The sequence below is a fragment of the Erinaceus europaeus genome, chromosome 1 (assembly GCF_950295315.1).
Source record: "Erinaceus europaeus chromosome 1, mEriEur2.1, whole genome shotgun sequence".
Taxonomy (NCBI): domain Eukaryota; kingdom Metazoa; phylum Chordata; class Mammalia; order Eulipotyphla; family Erinaceidae; genus Erinaceus; species Erinaceus europaeus.
The window spans coordinates 112,069,309-112,087,975 of NC_080162.1; the positions used below are offsets into that span (position 1 = coordinate 112,069,309).

At 40.1% G+C, this 18,667-nt stretch overlaps 1 protein-coding gene across 5 annotated transcripts in view; it reads right to left on the reverse strand.

Moving 5' to 3' along the window:
• Positions 1-18,667, reverse strand: part of NRG3 (neuregulin 3) — a 1,315,406-nt gene that overhangs the window by 22,091 nt on the left and 1,274,648 nt on the right. For all 5 annotated transcript variants that reach the window (XM_060193719.1, XM_060193701.1, XM_060193691.1 and 2 more), the window contains one exon: positions 11,685-11,811. In XM_060193719.1, coding sequence (XP_060049702.1) covers positions 11,685-11,811 — 127 coding nt within the window. The remainder of the gene's footprint in view (positions 1-11,684; positions 11,812-18,667) is intronic.

Here is an 18,667-nt window from a genome sequence, read left to right on the forward strand (position 1 = left end):
TCTCCTCTGTCAATTTCTCTCTGTCCTATCCAATAAAATGGGAAAAAAATGGCCTCTAGGAACACTAGATTTATAGTGTTAACATGGATCCCCAGCAATAATCCTGTAGGCAAAAAGAACAACAAAGGAATAGAATTAGATTCATAATAACAGGTATCAAAAAATGTAGGAATGATGGAATTCAAAATAAGAATAGAGACCTGCAGGGGGTTGCTTCACAGGTGGTAAAGCAGGTCTGCAGGTGTCTATCTTTCTCTCCTCCTCTCTGTCTTCACCTCCTCTCTCCATTTCTCTCTGTCCTATCCAACAATGACAACAACAACAATAATAACTACAATAATAAAACAACAAGAGCAACAAAATGAATAAATAAATAAAAAGAATAGATATGCTAAGGGTTCTAATGGAAAAAAATAGTACAAAACAACAGGTAAGTATTTCAAATAGAACTATGGGATTCTAAGAAATAGCTTAAAGTAAATATAAGAATTCAAAAATATTGGAGACAAAGGGAGGAAGTGGTGGAACACCTGGTTAAGTGCTCACATCACAGTGCACAGGGACCTGGGTTCAAGGCCCTGGTCCCCACCTGAAGGGAAGCTTCATAAGTAGTGAAGCAGGGCTGCAGGTGTCTCTCTGTCTCTCCCTCTATCTCTCTAACTTCCTCTCTCTTTCCAATTTCTGTCTCAATCCAAAATAAATAAATATATTTTTGAAAAGATAAAAATAAAAGAAAATTTAAAAATCACTGTAACAGAAGTTATTTGATTTCTTATCATTTGATAATATTATCATTATACTGGACAACAACATGGAAAAAAAACAGTGAGTCTGAATATAAGTCAACAGAAAATTTCTAAAATGAAATACAAAGCATGAATTAACAGCATGAAAGAACAAGATGGAATATACTCTTTAATAATTGTGGTATCAGGTGGTGATATTCCTGGCTAAGCACACACATTATAGTGCACAAGGCCCAGGTTCAAACCCCTGGTCCCCACCTGCAGGGGGAAAGCTTCATGAGTGGTAAAGCAGGGATACAGGCCTGCCTTTTATTTTTTCTCTCTCTCTCTCTCTTCCCCTCTCTGATTCTCTTTGTCTCTATATAATAATAAATAACATTTTTTCAAAAAATAATTGTATAACAATTTCAAAGGGTTTCTGGTATGCCTCATTGGCCTATCAAGAGGAAGAGAAAAAGTAGAGAAGAAAATATGTAGTAATACTAGCTAAGAACTTTGCAGTCACTGACAGACCAAGCCACAGACACAGAAAAGTTAAAGAACATTGTAAAACTAAACACACACACATATCTCAAAAATTCTACAACATAACATATGTATTATTCAACCTGTGTTAAAAGAAGAAAGAAAACAACAACAAACTAAATAACATGTTACAAAAATGAGAAAGTCTAAATTTCATTTATGTATTTCAGTACAAGAAATAGTGCACTTGTATTGAACCAAAGCAAAGGACTCTGGGGTGAAGGTGTGGGCTGGGGTGTTCAGGTCCTAGAACATGATGGCAGAGGAGGACCTAGGTGGGGGCTAGAATGCTATGTGGAAAACTGAGAAATGTTACACATGTACAGGCTACTGTGTTTTACTGTTTACTATAAAGCATCAATTCCCCAATAAAGAAAAATTAAGTAAAATTCAAATAGATTGTGACTTTTGAAAACTGAGTAAAATGATAATACTATGAGTATAGAAGTGTACCACTGGCACACAATTAGAAGTGAATCAAAGTAAAAGTGTACAACAGATGGATTTGATCAGCCTAGAGGCTTCTTTATAACTTATAAATAAAATTTATTTAATAGGAAAAAATGAGTGCACTATTTGAACACACACCTGATAAAATATTAAAAAGAAGGAGGAGGGGAGAGAGGGGAGGGGGTGGAGGGGGAGGGGAAGGAGAAGTACATACAACCAAGCAAAGAGAAGAACTCAAAAACTTTGAAAGAAAACGAACAAAACATCAAACAGAACTATATTTGCAGTAAAAGTACCCTTTGAAAATAAATGGGGTGGCGGTGGCCACTGGGCTAAGCACACATAGTGCAAAGCACTAGGACTCACAAAAGGATTCAGGTTTGAGCCCTTGGATCCACACCTGCAGGGATGGGGGGGGGGGTGCTTCACAAGTGGTGAAGTAGGTCTGCAGCTCTCTGTCTCTCTCTCTCTCTTGATCTACCTATCTTCTCCTCTCTCGATTTCTCTCTGTCCTATCCAATAAAATGGAAAAAAAAAAGGGGCACCAGGAGCAGTGGTTTCATAATGCTAGCACTGAGCCCAGTTATAACCCTGGAGGCAAAAAAAAGAAAAAAGAAAAGAAACAGGAAGGTTTTTTTTTCTTTTCTTTCAGATAAACAAAAACTGAGGAAACACATGGCAACTAATTTGTCCTTGAAAAAAATAATAAATTAGTTCTTCAGGAGCTAGTGGGAGAAAACATACTTTGTGCTTGATACCCTGTGATCAAGCTCCAGCACTTCATGTCCATCCCATGGATAATACCGAGGAACACTTCTGATGGTGGCGTGAAGCTGTGCTAGGTTTCTCTTCAACTCATTTTGCCACCCCCTCTTTAATTTGTATTTTATTTATTTATTGGACAAAGTTAACCAGAAATCAAGAGGGAAGGGGGAATAGAGAGGGAGACAGAGACACTTGCAGCCTTGCTTCATCACTTGTGAAGCCCCCCCCCCCCCCCCGCAGGTGGGGACCAGGATTTTGAACCTAGGTCCTTGAGTGTTGTAACATGTGTACTTAACCAAGTCTGCCACCACCTGGCCCCTATCTCTCTAAATAAAGAATTAAAAAATATTACCCCACCACCTTCCCAGGTTGGCAATTCAGCAGTGGTATCCTGCATGCATGAGGCACCTGTTAATTCCCTCAAGGCCCAAAACATAAAATACTGACATAGCCAGTGAGGAGATGGCTCCCCTGGAGGGTGTCTGCTTTTCCATGCACAAAGCCCAGGCTTGAGCTCTGAATCTGCCCCATGGGAGCACCACAGCACTGTGGGAAGCTCTGTGTTGAGGTGTCGCTCCATTCTTCCCTCTGTTTGTAGTTGAAATATGCGGCCCACAGGGATAAAGCCTCTATGATGGGAAAGAAATGTGGTTTGGCTCTTGCCCTGTCCCAGGCTAGCCCCTCATCTGACTCCTGGTACCATGTGGGTCACACCAGTGCTACTCTGAAGCTCTGGGGTGTGGTTCCTCTCCCTCTCTGTCTCTTTCTCTCTGTTTTTCTTTATTTATAGTTGTTTTTGTTAGTGATTAAATATTGATTTACAAAGTTACAAGATAACAGGGGTACAACTCCACACCATTCCCACCATGAGAGTTCTGGATCCCCAGTGCCTCCAATGGGAAGCAGTTCTCCTAAGGTTGCAGATATGGGTTAACTATTATTTCTACACTTATCTGTCTATATTTGTCCCCCCTTTTTTAAGGTCCCATCTTCTCTTCCTTTCCAAGTCACACCCATACCTATTACTACATTGAAATATTCCTCCCTTTTTCCTATTCTCTCTCAGGGTCCTGATGGGATTGGAGTTCAGAGCCCTTTGGTCATCTTCCCTCTATTATTTCTTCCCCTCTGGGAGTATGGAACCAGGATCATTATGGAGTGTAGAAGGTGGGAGGTCTGGCTTCTGTAATTGCCTCTCTGCTGGACATGGGTCTTAGCAGATGGATCCATACCCCCAGTCTGTTTCTATTTTTCCCTAGTGGGTCAGGGCTCTGGGGAGGTTGGGGTTCAGGATACATTGGTGAGGTCATCTGCCCTGGGAAGTCAGGATGGAATCATAGTAGCATCTGCAACTTGGTAGCTAAGGTTGTGGATGTCTTAGCACTAGTTGGTGGATTTTTGTTAGGGTCCATATTTATAGATGTTTTTGGTTCGGGGAGGATTATTTCTGTTGCCTGTTACTCCATGGCCATGCCTTCTGGAAGTCCCCTTCTCTCTGGTTTTCTAGCTGAATGAAAAACTGGTCCAACAACATTAAAATCACACATGTGTAAGGTTGTTCTCCCCCCCTTTCTCTGTCTTTCTCACAATTTTCAGGGAGAAATAAAATTATAGAGGACCAAAAACTCAGTAACTCAGTCATACACTTAAAAAAAAGTGTCTGCAAAGTAAGAAATGAAGGTTAAAAAATATTTTTTTTCTTCTTTTTTGAATGTCACCAAATCCTCACTGTTCTAAGCTGACCTTTGTCAGATAGAAAGAGAGAGAGATAGAGAGACAGAGAGAGAAAGGGCAAGACTTCACCGAAGCAAAGCTGTTTCCCTGTGGTGGCAACTAAATGTAATTTGGTATCCTAGATGGGATCTTAGAACACAAGAGGCAATTAGAAGGGCCAGGTAGTGGCACACTTGGTTAAGTGCACACACTACAGTGTGAAAGGACCTGGGTTCAAGCCCCTGGTTCCCACCTGCTGAGGGAAAGCTTAAGAATTGGTGAAACAGGAACTCAGTTGTCTCTCTGTCTCTCCACTCCCTTCTATCTCTCTCTTCCCTCTCAATTTTATCTGTCTCTATCCAATAATAAATAAATAAAAATTAATAAACAGATAAAATAGAGGGAAATCTGAATTTAGTACATAATAAATATAAATTTTACCTCCATGTATAACAATGCATTGATAGTCATTCATTCATTATTATCATTCTTTTGTGTTTTGTGGTATATTTCAGCTTTCAATTATTTCCATTAACTGCTACCTCCATGAACCTATTTTTCCAATTATGATTACTGAGAAAAAGGATGGAAAGGAAAATATATAATTTTGTTCCCTTACTTGTCACTTCTGTAAAGGATTCTGTAAGTTTAACAGAGGAGTGATTGTCTCTCCTGATGTTTTTGAAGTAGCAAACAAAACCAGAGAACCAAATATTTGGAAATGGAGTAACTTTATTACGCTAATGTGCTTAGTGTCCGAATCTCTCTGAGATGAGCACCAGCCCCAGCCCCCAGTCTTTGTTCTCTAGGGTATTTATATATCCAGGACAGGTCTCTAAGTTACTTGGTGTGGTTTCACTATTAGTAGTTGGCTCTTACAGTTATACAGATGATTATACCTGTCTTCACATACCTTCCCATATATGATAGTGTCATTCCCTTTGTCTACATTTTAGCCTGACCTTCCTTCCTTCATTCCTTCCTTCCTCCCTCCCTCCCTCCCTCTCTCCCTCCCTTCCTGCATTTCTCCCTTCCTTCTGTTTCTCTCTCTCTTCCTTTCTTTCTCTCTCTTTCCTTGGAGCAGTTTATGTTGATGCAAGGACTTTGGATCCTCAGGCATGAGTATCTATTTGCATAACCATTATGCTATTCACCCCCCCCCCCCAGCTTGGTCTTTTTTAAAATTACTGATTCTATTTTTTAAATTATATTTATTTATGTATTGGATAGAGACAGCCAGAAATCAAGAGAGAAGAGGGTGATAGAGAGGGAGAGAGGCAGAAAGACACCTACAGCCCTACTTCACCACTCTTGAAGCTTTACCCTTGCAGGTGGGGACTGGGGGCTTGAACCCAGGTCCTTGTACATTGTAACATGTGCACTCAACCAGGTACATCACCATCTGGCCCTCGGCCTGGCCTTATAGTGTAAGGAGTGACTGTAACTGGCCTCTAGCTTATTACAGCTGTTTGAGGTCTCACTGTTTTTTTTAAGATTTTTAAAATGTTTTTATTTATTTATGTCCTTTTTGTTGCCCTTGTTGTTTTTATTGCTGTTGTAGTTATTATTGTTGTTGATATCATCATTGTTGGATAAGACAGAGAGAAATGGAGAGAGGAGGGGAAGACAGAGAGGGGGAGAGAAAGATGGACACCTACCTGCTTCACTGCCTGTGAAGTGACTCACAGGTGGGGAGCTGGGGGCTCGAACCTGGATTCTCACACAGGTCCTTGGGCTTTGTGCCATGTGTGCATAACCCATCCTACTGCCCAACTCCCAAGATCTTGGTTTCTATTCCTCCCTAAAGGTGTGTGGTAAATCAGGTTCTGCTTTTTTAGTCACCAAGGCTTGATTTTTAACTGCTGGTAAAGACAGAATGCTTTACCACAGGGTTGAGATTCTGCAGCTTCTGAGTCAAATGTTTCCAGAGTTTCACATTGCTTCACTGGACTAAGTGTTTCACTTCTTGTTAAACGAGTGAGAAGTGAAACCCTTTATCCATGAATGTTTAATGAATGGAAGGGAATGCCAGACATAGAGAATTCATTTGTTAAACACTGCAATTTGCCAAGAATTTCAAGTAGCTTGTCTGGGTTTCAAGATAAAACAAAGACAGGTTTGCTTGATACAGTAGTTCATTTTCTCACCTGAGAATCGCAGTGCACCTGAATAACGTGTCACCTTTGCAGTAGTGGTGCTCACTGTGGAAAGACGGTGACAGGATTCCTCTACAAGCTGTTGAGAATTTCCTAATAGTCACAGTTTGCATCTTGAGCTTGAACTCAAGTCATCATCCCTCTTCAAGTCTAATGCTCTCCCAACTGAGCTATTTCGGTTCTCTTATCATCCCTCTTGATAGATGCGGATGCTAAGTTTGTGGGATGGAGCACACAGCCCATCTACATTTGAAACTATCAGCACCCTTGCCATCTATTCACTGGTACCCACAGTGCTTCTGGAATTCATCAAATGTCAGGGAATCCTTGGATTCCCACATAGATATGCTGGGCCTAGACCTCTAACAGATTCCTCTCTCTACCATCACTGGTCACTTCCATTAGGAACATCATAAGCCCTCTTGGCTTCTACAGAACCTTGCCCTCATTGTAGAGCAGCAAAGGTAGGGACTTCCCCACTCTCTGAAGGGAGGCTGGATCAGCCTATTCTGCCACTGAAGGAAGACTGGTCCTGAGATGAATGCAGCTAGAATGTTCCTAGCTATGACCATGGACTGTGAGCTCATACTGACAGGGACTCAGAGGTCACACAGGCTGACCTTCCACCACCGAGATCCACTATATGATCCTCCTAACATATCTTCAGGATAGTACTAAAAGAAATAAAGTAGTCTGATATCTTTCAGTTCCTGTACCAGGGATTATTTATGCCTCTTCTCCATTAGTATTTTTACTATAAAAAATTGCAGTCAGATTGCTATTTGATTCTTTTTTATTTTTATTTTTATTTTTATTTTTTACCAGAGCTCTGCTCAGCTCTGGCTTATGGTGGTGTGAGGGATTCAGCCTGGGACTTTGAAGCCTCAGGCATGAGAGTTTTTTTGTATAACCATTATGCTGTCTACCCCATCCTCAGTTTGATTCTTACAGTAAAATTATAAGCACAGAATCAGAATACCATTTACCAAAGAGGAAATTGGACTAGACATATGAACAGAGATTATGGCATACTTCCAAATTAATAAATGTGACCTGAAGATAAAATACCTGTTTTTCTTAGTGAAATATCACAAGAAGTGTGGACAGAGCTGGCAGTGACCTGCATGGCTTTCTAGAGCTAAAAACTGATTACCCACCATAGAGGAAGCAACTTGTTCATAGTCCTTCTAGCTCAAACTGGGGTGTATAGAATACTATGACTGAATATATACATTTCTTCATGTCAGGATTCTTAATTATCTTCAATGTATCTGTTCTCTTTAGAACAGGAACCCTTTAGACTCAGTCTATTATCTTATCCCTCTATGCCAGAACACAGAAACATAATGACCAGGAGGTATTCTCTCTTACTGTCTTAAATTTTGTTCATTATTGTATAAAGACTGAGATAAATTGAGAGGGGAAGGGGAAATAGAGAGGGAGACAGACAGAGAGACACCTGCAGCTCTACTTCACCACTGTGAATCTTTTCCTTTGCAGGTGGGGATAAGGGGCTTGAACCCTGGTCCTTGAGCCTGCAAGTGTGTGTGTGCACTTAACTAGGTGTGCCTCCCCCCGCTCCGTTGTTATGTTCTTGATTCAAAAACTGAATGAATATTGAAACAATGCTCACATACTAGCTTGGATCCTGAGAGAAGGATGTTGATTCTGGTGACCTAGAAGACCCATGGTTGCTGTTTTATGTTCATATTGTTGGGAAGGAGTGGATGGTAGGGAAAGAGGGGGGAACAGTCTTTCAAGAACTGGATCACTTATAGCTATTAATTTCTTCCTTGTTATTTCAGGCCCGGTAATTTCAGTCAAACTTTAAATAGGCATCTCTACAAGCGCTCTTTTGGAGTAGGCCTCAAATTTGACCTATACATGATAACTGAATAATAGCAAATTGTTTCATCCATCTTTTGCTAAAAAGGCCTTAAGATGATATTCATTCTCTTGTCCCTTCAAGAGATGTCTTCTTCTCTTATAATTTAGGAAGTCTTTCTGTAGAATCAAAGTCATTGGCATTATCATAGGGTCTCTGTCTTTCTATCTCCCAATCACTATGGGCGTGTAAAATTCCAAGTTCAGCAACTGCCAACCAAAGACCTATTCATACAGTGAGTCATTTCTTTTTTAAAATTTGATTTCATTTTTCTTTTTTATTTATTTATTGGAGGATTAATGGTTTACAGTTGACAGTAAAATACAATAGTTTGTAACTCATAACATTTCCACATATTCACTTCAACAATTCAACCTCCACTAGGTCTTCCTCTGCCATCATCTTCTAGTACCTGAACCTCCCACCATCATCCATAGAGTGTTTTTAATTTGGTGCAATACACCAACCCCAGTCCAAGTTCTGCTTAGTGTTTTCCCTTCTGATCTTGTTTTTCAACTTCTGTCTATGAGTGAGATCATCCCATATTCATCCTTCTGCTTCTAACTTATCTCACTTAACATGATATCTTCAAGATCCATCCAAGATAGGGTGAATAAGGTGAATTCATTATTTTTAAGAGCTGAGTAGTATTCCATCCTATATATAGATCACAACTTGCTCGGTCACTCATTTGTTGTTGGATTCCTAGGTTGCTTTCAGGTTTTGGCTATTGCAAATTGTGCTGCTATCAACATAAGTATACGCAAATCCTTTTGGATGGATGTGTTTGGTTCCTTAGGATATATCCCCAGGAGAGGGATTGCAGGGTCTAGTTTTCTTTTTCTAAGTGACCTCAATGGGCCAATATTTTTACTTTTTATATTTACACACACACCCAGAGGGACAAAGAGACACAGAGAGAAGAAATATCACAGTTTTGCTCCATTCTCATTAAACCTCTTTAGTGAATTTCATCATGCTTCCACAGGCTATCAGTGTTCTCCCTGTAAGATACACACACTGTTCTGGGTCAGCTATCTCCCTACTCTTTTGTTATTGACAATTCATATCAAAACACAGTCTCCCTTTAAAACACACAGTCACCTTTGAACAACTTGAGGTTGAATTCAGATCACACTGGATCCTCTCCAGCAAGGCAATCACATTAATACACTCATTAAACTCTCTCCTCTGTCATCTTAGCTACTGACTGGCTGTGTATTTTTGATAAGTACAGTTACTAAGGGAATGAATCACTCATTACAGTGACTGGGATGATACTGCCTAGAAATCATTAGCAAAAGCATTCTTTCCGTTGCAGAAAAAAATATGCCCTACACACAAAAACATTAAATAAAAGTTGAACACAACTTTGTGAGGAAGCCATTCTGGTTTCCGCAGTCAGCAATGAAGATCATCTAAGTACATCTGCTGTGCACAACATAATGGTGACTTTTTGAGTAGTGATTTCTTAGAATCACGAATGATGTATAAATTCTCAGAGATGGAGAGGGCTGTGAATGTGTCCTAAGTGATTGCCTATTATTATCTAATACTAGGTTTACACTGTGGCCTTTGTTCCTTTGTTCAGTGCCTCAGAATTTGGAAGTGTTATCTTGTGTGGAGACAGAGAATTGCTGTTCTGGGAGGCATATTCCAGTCTGTCTTACTTGCTTGTATTTCACTTGGTGGTATGTATCAGAAATGATTAAAACTACACTTATAAATAATGTGAAAATCAAAGAATTTGAATTTAACTTCAAACTATGGTATCTGTTTAAGCCTTGGTATTTGGCAGCAGTGACTCAGGAACTTCTATTTTTTACTTCCTCACACCCCTGATATGGGATTTGGAGGAATATAATACACATTTGGGAGAGTCCAAGACTTTGTTCTTTTGTCTGCTTTAGCTCATTGTATATCATTGACTATCTGGTGAGCCTTCCTATTCTTCACAGTTCAAGCCTACCACTGCTGTGAGACAACCTCTGCATATCTATCTTCCCCCATATACACCTAAGCACCTCCCACTGGTTTTGTCTCCAACAGCTGCTGCACTGTCATCCTTCTCACTCTAGAGAACACTCCCCACTCCAACCCTATCTGTTTTTTGTAAATTCTAGTATGTCTGAGAGCTAGGGGCCATGGCCTTCTTGCTGCCAGGTATAATTTCTCACACAAAGTAAGGGATTAGAAAGGTGCTTTTGGACACTATATTTGCTACAAGATTAGCTTTTATAAATGCAATCAAGAACTAAGATTTGTCCCACTCTCTGAAGAGGGGCTGGGTCATCCTACTCTACCACTCCAGGAAGACAGATCCTACAATGAGTGCAGCCTAGAATACTCCTAGCTGTGACCACAGAATGCAGGCTCAGATCTACAGGGATGCAGAGGTTACACTACTCCTGGGCTAAGTACAAATAGACACGGGTCTTAAGTCTGACCGATGAGGTTTACAGTTAGTGGTATTATGTAATTTTCCCATATTTGGGAGTTACTCTCTGCCCTGATCCAGCTTTCTAGTCCTATCCTCAACTCTGACACCATCTCCCCAGATAAGTCTTTTGGCCCACTTGCATGGGCTTAATGAAAAATTAGTTAAGTCACAGGCACATCTGAATATACCTAAAAGAGACTTTCTAGCTTCTTCCAACATGAAAACCCCAAATCTGACCTGCTCTATTCTTACCTTTAGGTTCCTGATTATTAAACAATTTTTTTTGATATATAATTTTATTTTTTTGCCAGAGCACTGATCAGCTCTGGTTTATGGTGGTGCAGGGGATGGAACCTAGGAGCTTGGAGCCTCAGGCATGAAAGTCTCTTTGCATAACCATTATGCTATCTACTCCTGCCCTCTGCTTTATATCTTAATGCTTTTCAGCCACCAAGCTGTAGCTGATACCATCAAGCCTGATTTCCCTGGGCAGATGACCTCAACAATGTGTCCTGGAACTCTACCTCCCCAGAGCCCTACCCTATTAGGGAAAGATAGAAACAGGCTGGGGGTATGGATCCACCTGCCAATGCCCATGTCCAGTGGAGAAGGAATTACAGAAGCCAGCCCTTCCACATTCTGCACCCCATAAAGATCTTTGGTCCATACTCCCAGAGGAATAAAGAACAGGGAAGCTTCCAATGGAGAGGATAGGATATGTAACTCTGGTGGTGGGAATTGTTTGGAATTGTACTCCTCTTATCCCACAATATTGTCAATCATTATTAAATCACTAATGAAGTAAAATAAAGAACTAAGATTTGATTGTTCTGTCTTCTCTCCAGCATACATGCACACAGTGGAACTGCAAGATGACTTAAGGAATATCTAAAAAGTGCTGGGAAAGAAAAAGCAGCTCTGAAAGGTGTGCAGTGCAGGTATCCCCTCTGGACCAGAAGCACTGAAGTGGGAGGTGGTAGCATATGTGCGGACATGTAACTTACACTTTGCAGTTGGAGATGATTCTTCCTTAAGTTCTCTGACTTCCCCATTGTGCTGGATGCTTTCAGACTGTAGCTTTTGCCATTTTGTGACTCTTTCAACTGCTCTTGGATTTGTTTAGCTTGCTTCCTGCAGGTTTAAGTACATAAATGTAGAGTAAATAACTGTGTTTGATTCATGCTTTCTGAGATCATTTATTTTCTAGTTATCTATATTTGTCATTTGATATGGCCAGATAAACTCATTTGACAAAGAGAATCATTGTCCAGGAAAATTCATAACCAGTGTACTCCAAGGGTGGACAGAAACATAAGATGTTGACTCAGTCCCTCTGAAATTAAGAGGTTAATGGGCCAGGTGGCAACATATTGGGTTAAGTGCACACATTACAGTGCATAAGGACCCAGGTTCAAGCCCCCCAGTCCCCACCTGCAGGGGAGAAGCTTCATGACTGGTGAAGCAGGGCTGCAGGTTCCTCTCTCACTCTCTCTCTCTCTCCTTCTCTCCCAATTTCTCTCTGTTTCTATTCAATAATATATAAATAAATGAAATGAAGTCAAGAAGTTACTAGCCTTGGTTGATCATACTAGGTAATATTTGGAGATGCTTTGAAGAAGTGACCAGTGAAAGACTGACACTTGATCCCAAAAATTTTATGCCGATTACACTTATATCTGTACCATTCAAAAGTGTAGTGTGATTGAATGGCTTGTATATGTTCTATAAAATATGTACACATCCCCTTTTACAGTTCAAATATTTAGTATCAACACTATCTCATAATATAAATATTTGTCTTTACTTTGTAAATAATGAGAATAGTTATAAAATTATCAAATACTGCTTTATGAGCTTTGTGTGAATCAACTTAATTATTCCTCACAATATGATGAGCGAAATAATCCCACATTTACTCAATAGATAAGAAAACCAAGGGATAGAGAAATTGAATAATGTGCCCAGACTCACACAGCTTGTAAGTGATGGGCACGAATCAGAATCAGTTCTTCCAAGAACGACTTAGAACTGTCAAGTCATTTGCCTACAGTTTTCAGCAGTGGGGCTCAGTGGTTCCACTCCAGCTAAAGTTCTCCTGCCTGCATATGTGGCATAACAACTGTCTGACTCAACACTCCTAGCCCACCTGCATGTTAGCTGTTGGGCTCAATCAAAACTTAGTAAAGTCATGGACCCCTTAGAATCTACCTAAAATAGACTTCCTAGCTCCTTCCAACAAAAAGATTCCAAATCTCACCTGCTATACTTTTACCTTTAGGTTCCTGATTATTAAAAAATTTATCTGCTCTTCATCCACCAAGTTGTAGATGCTACCAAGATGACAACCTGATTTCCCTGGGCAGACAACCTTAACAATGTGTCCTGGAACCCCACCTCTCCAAAGTCCTACCCCACTAGGAAAAGATAGAAACAGACTGGGGTTATGGATCCAACTACCAACATCCATGTCCAGTAGAGAAGCTATTACAGAAGCCATACTTTATACCTTCTGCATCCCATAAATAATTTTGATCAGTACTCCCAGATGGATAAAGAATAGGGAAGCTTCCAATGGAGGATATGTGGAACTCTGGTAGTGGGAATTGTACCCCTCTTAGCCCACAATTTTATTAATCATAGTTAAATCACTAATAAAAACAATTGTCTGACTAATAGAGTGTCTGTGCCAGAAGGATGTTATGAATTGTCAAATTATAAGCTTCACTCTCCCAAGAGCTTCAACAACTACTGTCTGTCAGCAGAGAACTTAGTGCACACACTTAGTGTACCACCGTTGCCAACAACTTTTGAACATCCCTCTCTTAAACTTTTACCTCTTCCCATCTTTGCCCTACATAGAGTCCTAAGTGGATAATGTACATGTCTGTAGTGAGTTTATCCTGGTAGGTACTCCTTGACAGAGGTAGGTATCAAATGGTTTGGGATTTAAATTCCAGCTTTGCCATCCATCTGTTCAGTTTTGGTTTCAAAATCAAAATAATTTTTTATACTGCTCCAAGCTTCTGATTCCTTATTTGTAAATGGGGCTTATAAAAACTATCTTCCATTGATACTGTTTAAATTAATGTAAGAGCACATGTAAGGGGTGAACCCCTAATGTCACTCTCTATGTAACAGTTTCAGAATTAGGAACAGATGCTGCAGAAGAATCAGAACACAAAAGAAAATTTGTAATTATTTAGGGGCTGGGTGGTGGCATACCTGGTTGAGTGCATATGTTGCAATCTGCAAGGACCTAGGTTCAAGCCTCTGGTCCCCACCTGTGGTGGTAAGCTTTACAAATGGTGAAGCAGGGGTGCAGATGTCTCTCTGTCTCTCACCCTCTCTATCCTCTGCCTTTCAATTTCTGGCTGTTTCTATCCAATAGATAAATAAATGTAATATTTTTAATTATATTAACTGCATCTCTCATAAGCATTTTTGGATCATTTGCTATGGGATTTGGAGGTGCCAAACATCATTACCTCCTTTGCTTTTGCAGCACTAGTGCAATGTGACTGTTTCTCTGAATATTTATTTTGTCTCTTCAATTTGTAGAACTTTTCTCTCCAGCATTTTTAGTTGTTTAATCCAGTGGTAATAAACTATCTACTTCCTCATAGCCAATATGTCACCTATTACAAAAAACATAGATCTATCATATCATCATATTATTTAAACATTTTATTATCTTTATTTATTAGATAGAAACAGCTAGAAATTGAAAGGGGAGCTGGAGAGAGGAAGAGAGAGAGACAGAGAGACACTTGCCGCTCTGCTTCACTCACAAAGCTTGCCTCCTACAGGTGGGGACCAGGAGCTCAAATCTGGATCTTTGTGCACTGAAATGTGTGCACTTAACCAGATGCACTACCACCTGGCCCTATCATATCATTTTTAGAAGCACATGACAGAAGCCAGATCCTGTCATAGATGAATTGACAAAACAAATCAGACAGTAAGAAGTTCTATCCAAGTGGATCACAATGAAACAGACCGTCAAAGGAGACTTGGCATAGAGTAAGGGCCCAATTAGTCTCCTAGAATCAAATAGCAGAAATACAGTAACTCCAAATTTCAGCATCTGACAAAAGTCGAATGCTATAGGAATTTTCTACATAAATACAGTAAACTGTGTTTCCTAATATTTTAAAAACAATTTGACCTCCTATATTCTCTTCCCGCTAATATTCTGGGACAAATGAGCATCCCTTTCTGATTCTGCATCTTTGTCTACATCTCCTTCCCTCCCAGAAACATGCAGTTTTCTCCCTTACTCATCTCCTAGCAAACCAGGACTGAGGAAATGAGGAGCATCAAATTACAGTCTCATTAGCTCTCTCCTGAGAACAGTTGTACTGGGACAGACAAGATATGGGCAAAGCTTAATAATGTCATTGATAAAATTTTATAGTCCACTGAGTTTTGACCTGGGAATAAAGGGAAGGCAGCAGGGCTGGGAGGAGGAGATGATAGAGACATGGTACCATCTTACTGAATGCCTCAAGCAAAGTCCACTGGAAGCTTTGGCACTGGATATTGGAAAATCCTCCCATCTAATGTTGGTGCAGAAGCTTAGGCTTTCAGATTCTCAGACTACTTTTATTTGTCATTAGATATGAACTACTAGATTGTAAGAAATGTCATGACACATTTTCGCATAGAAAAATACCTTATGGGGGAAGAGGCAGGCAGTGGCACATGTGATTGTGTGCACACATTATAGTGCAGTAGGAGGACCTGGGTTCAAGCCCCTGCTCCCCACCTGCAGGAGGAAAGCTTTATAAGTGGTCTTCGCAATTGTCGCTCTGTCTCTTTCTTCCTCTATCTCCCCCTACCTCTCAATTCCTCCCTGTATCTATCCCATAATAAATAATTTTTAAAAATTAAAAGAAAAATACCTCATGTAATGTTGATCTATACTTCCAGGGGCATAAAGAATAGGGAAGCTTCAAACGGAGGGGATAAGACACAGAACTCTGGTGGTGGGAACGGTATGGAATTGTACCCCTGTTATCTGACAAGCTTGTTCAACATTATGAAATCACTAATAAAAAAAAAATTTAAAGTACTTCATAACGTTTCTAACAACCAAGTGTTTGAGAGGAGAGCATATGGTGGAGGAAAACAACCCCATCACAACTATATGTAGCAATCTGGGGAAAAACTTTCACTCTTAGAGAAATTATAGCTGAATAAGTAATAGAACATCTACTGTCTGGTGCTAAGAGGTTTCTTTTATTTATTTATTTACTTATTTATGATTGGATAGAGACAGAGGAATTGGGGGGGCAGAGAGACAGAAACCTGCAGCGCTGTTTCAACACTCGTGAAACTTTCCCCCTGCAGGTGGGGACCAGGGGCTTGAACCTGAGTCCTTGCACACTCATTTGTGTGCTTAACCAGGTGCACCACCACCTGGCACTAAAGGCTTTCTTAATGATTAGAAACTTTATTTCAGACAGTGAGGATTTTAGTTAAAGCAGGTTGTTACCACCCCAGCTTTTAAATACTGATGGGGATTCTACTTTATCCACCTATGTTTTTATCTTTGGGATAATTGTCTCTGCCAGATTCTGGCTCCTGAAACATTTTCTCTCCTGACCCATTTTTTATACTTAAATCACATCTCGCACTCCCAAAATCAAAAACCAGCCTTATAGATCATACACGTATAGATTGAAAATTAAACAAAAAATGTCTAGAAGAATTTATAGTTTTCTGGTAGCAATATTAGCCAGATTTTAAAGATTCAATAAATGACTTTAATAATTTATGGGAATATACAGGCTTATTGAAAGTAGCCAGATAATTAATTTCATCATATCCTATACAATGTTCAGAGGTTCAATGAGTTTAGAGAGTTCTGTAAGTTCAAGAAGTGGTTTCTCATGTCAATGTCTTCATATTACTCACCTCACACTATGAGGACGTAGGCATAATACAGGCTTCATCTCTGTGAGGCACTAGGTTTGACCCATGGCCCTGCCATATGACAAAGTAATACTATGGTCTCTTATAAAATATAAGAAGTAAATGATTATCAGTCGTGGGCCCCCTGCAATATATCTAAAATAGACCTACTAGCTTTTTCAAAATGGAGACCACAAATCTTCATCTGCAATATTCTTGCCTTTAGTTTCTTCTTCTTTCTTTTTTAATTATCTTTATTTTTATTAGATACAGACATCCAGAAATTGAGAGGAATGGGGAGATAGAGAGAGAGAGATGGTGAGACACCTGCAGCCCTGAATTCTGAAGCATTTCCCCTGCAGGTGAGGACTAGGTGCTCAAACCCTGGTCCTTGTGTGCTCAATCAATCAGGTGCACTACCACCCAGCCCTCCTTTAGGTTATTGATTAGTCAACAATTTGTTCTGCTTTATATGTTAACTCTTTTTTTTAGCCACCAGGTTCCAGATGCCAACTGAACTTCCCTGGTCAGATGACCTTACATTGTGTCCTGGAGCTCCACCTCCCCACCTCCCCACCCCACTAGGAAAAGAGAGAGTCAGGCTGGGAGCATGAATCAACCTGCCAATATCCATGTTCAGTGGAAAAGCAATTACAGAATCCAGACCTTACACCTTATGCACCCCACAGTGATTCTGGGTCCATACTCCCAGAGGGATAAAGAATAGGGAAGCTATCAAGGAAGAGGATTGGATATGAAGCTCTGGGGGGTTGGCCAATGTGTGGAAATGTACCCTCCATATCCTATAGGCTTGTCAATATTTGCATTTTATAAATATAATTTAAAAAGTGTGATATGGAGGCCAGTCGGTGGCATATCTGGTTGAATGCTCATATTATACTGTGCAAGGACCCAGTTTCAAGCCCTCTAGTCCCCAAAGGCAGGAGGAAAGCTTCATGAGTGGTGAAGCAGGGTTGCAGGTGTCTCTCTTTCTCACTCCCTTTCTATCTCCCTCTCCTCTTTCAATTGTACCCCTCTTATTCCAAAATCTTGTCAATCATTATTAAATCACTAATAATACACACACACACACACACACACACACACACACACACACACACTACTTTCAGCAAGACAGACTTGATCCTTGGTGCGGGGTACGGCATTCCCAAATGGAGAGTGCTTGGAATTGTGCAGGGAATACACTCTGGATCTCTAATAAGACATACAACTCAATTTCTACTTTTGTTAGAGGATTAGTTATACACCTCTGTGTTGATTACCATTTGAAGAAAATATTTCCCATTTTGTCAGGCAATAAGACAGTATGCAGATCAGTATTTCTCCACTGGATTAGTCCACTGATCCTTCCATAATGAATACAGGGTTGATCAGTGTTTCCATTAACCCTCTGGAAACCTCCCTGAATCCCAAGAGAGGTAGCTATCAGGGTGGGAAGAGATTGACAGCACTGCAGATGGAAATCCTCAAGTTATCCAGCTGTTCTCTATTCTCACAATGGTCATAATCATACTTTCTTTTAGATATGGTACAACTACAAGTCTTACTCTAAGAGTAAACAATGAGCTGCTTCTTCCTAGTAGTAAGCTTATTGTTTAATTCACAATGCTTCCTCATGCTCAGCACCTGAGTGCCAGGAGACCCTGCTGAGAGGGTTTAATTCTCTCTTGCTCCAGCGCATTCTCCTCAGTCTACGGTTATCCAGGCTCTAGCTCCAGTACACAAAACCACAGATGCTAAAAATAATGAGTTTTCACAAGACTGGGTGGTGGTGCACCTAGCTGAGCACACATGTCACAATGCATAAGAAGCAGGACTCAAACCCTTGGTCCCCACCTGCAGAGGACAACTTTTGTGAGTGGTGAAGCAGGGATACAGGTGTCTGTCTTTCTCTTTCCCTCTCTATCACTCCCTCTCTTCTTTATTTCTGACTGTCTCTATCCAATAAATAAAAACAAAAAATAGAAATAAAAAGATAATAGTGAGCCTTCACTAAGTAGTTACTCTCTTGAATACTATTTTGCATACTTTAGATTTATTGTCTTACTGAATT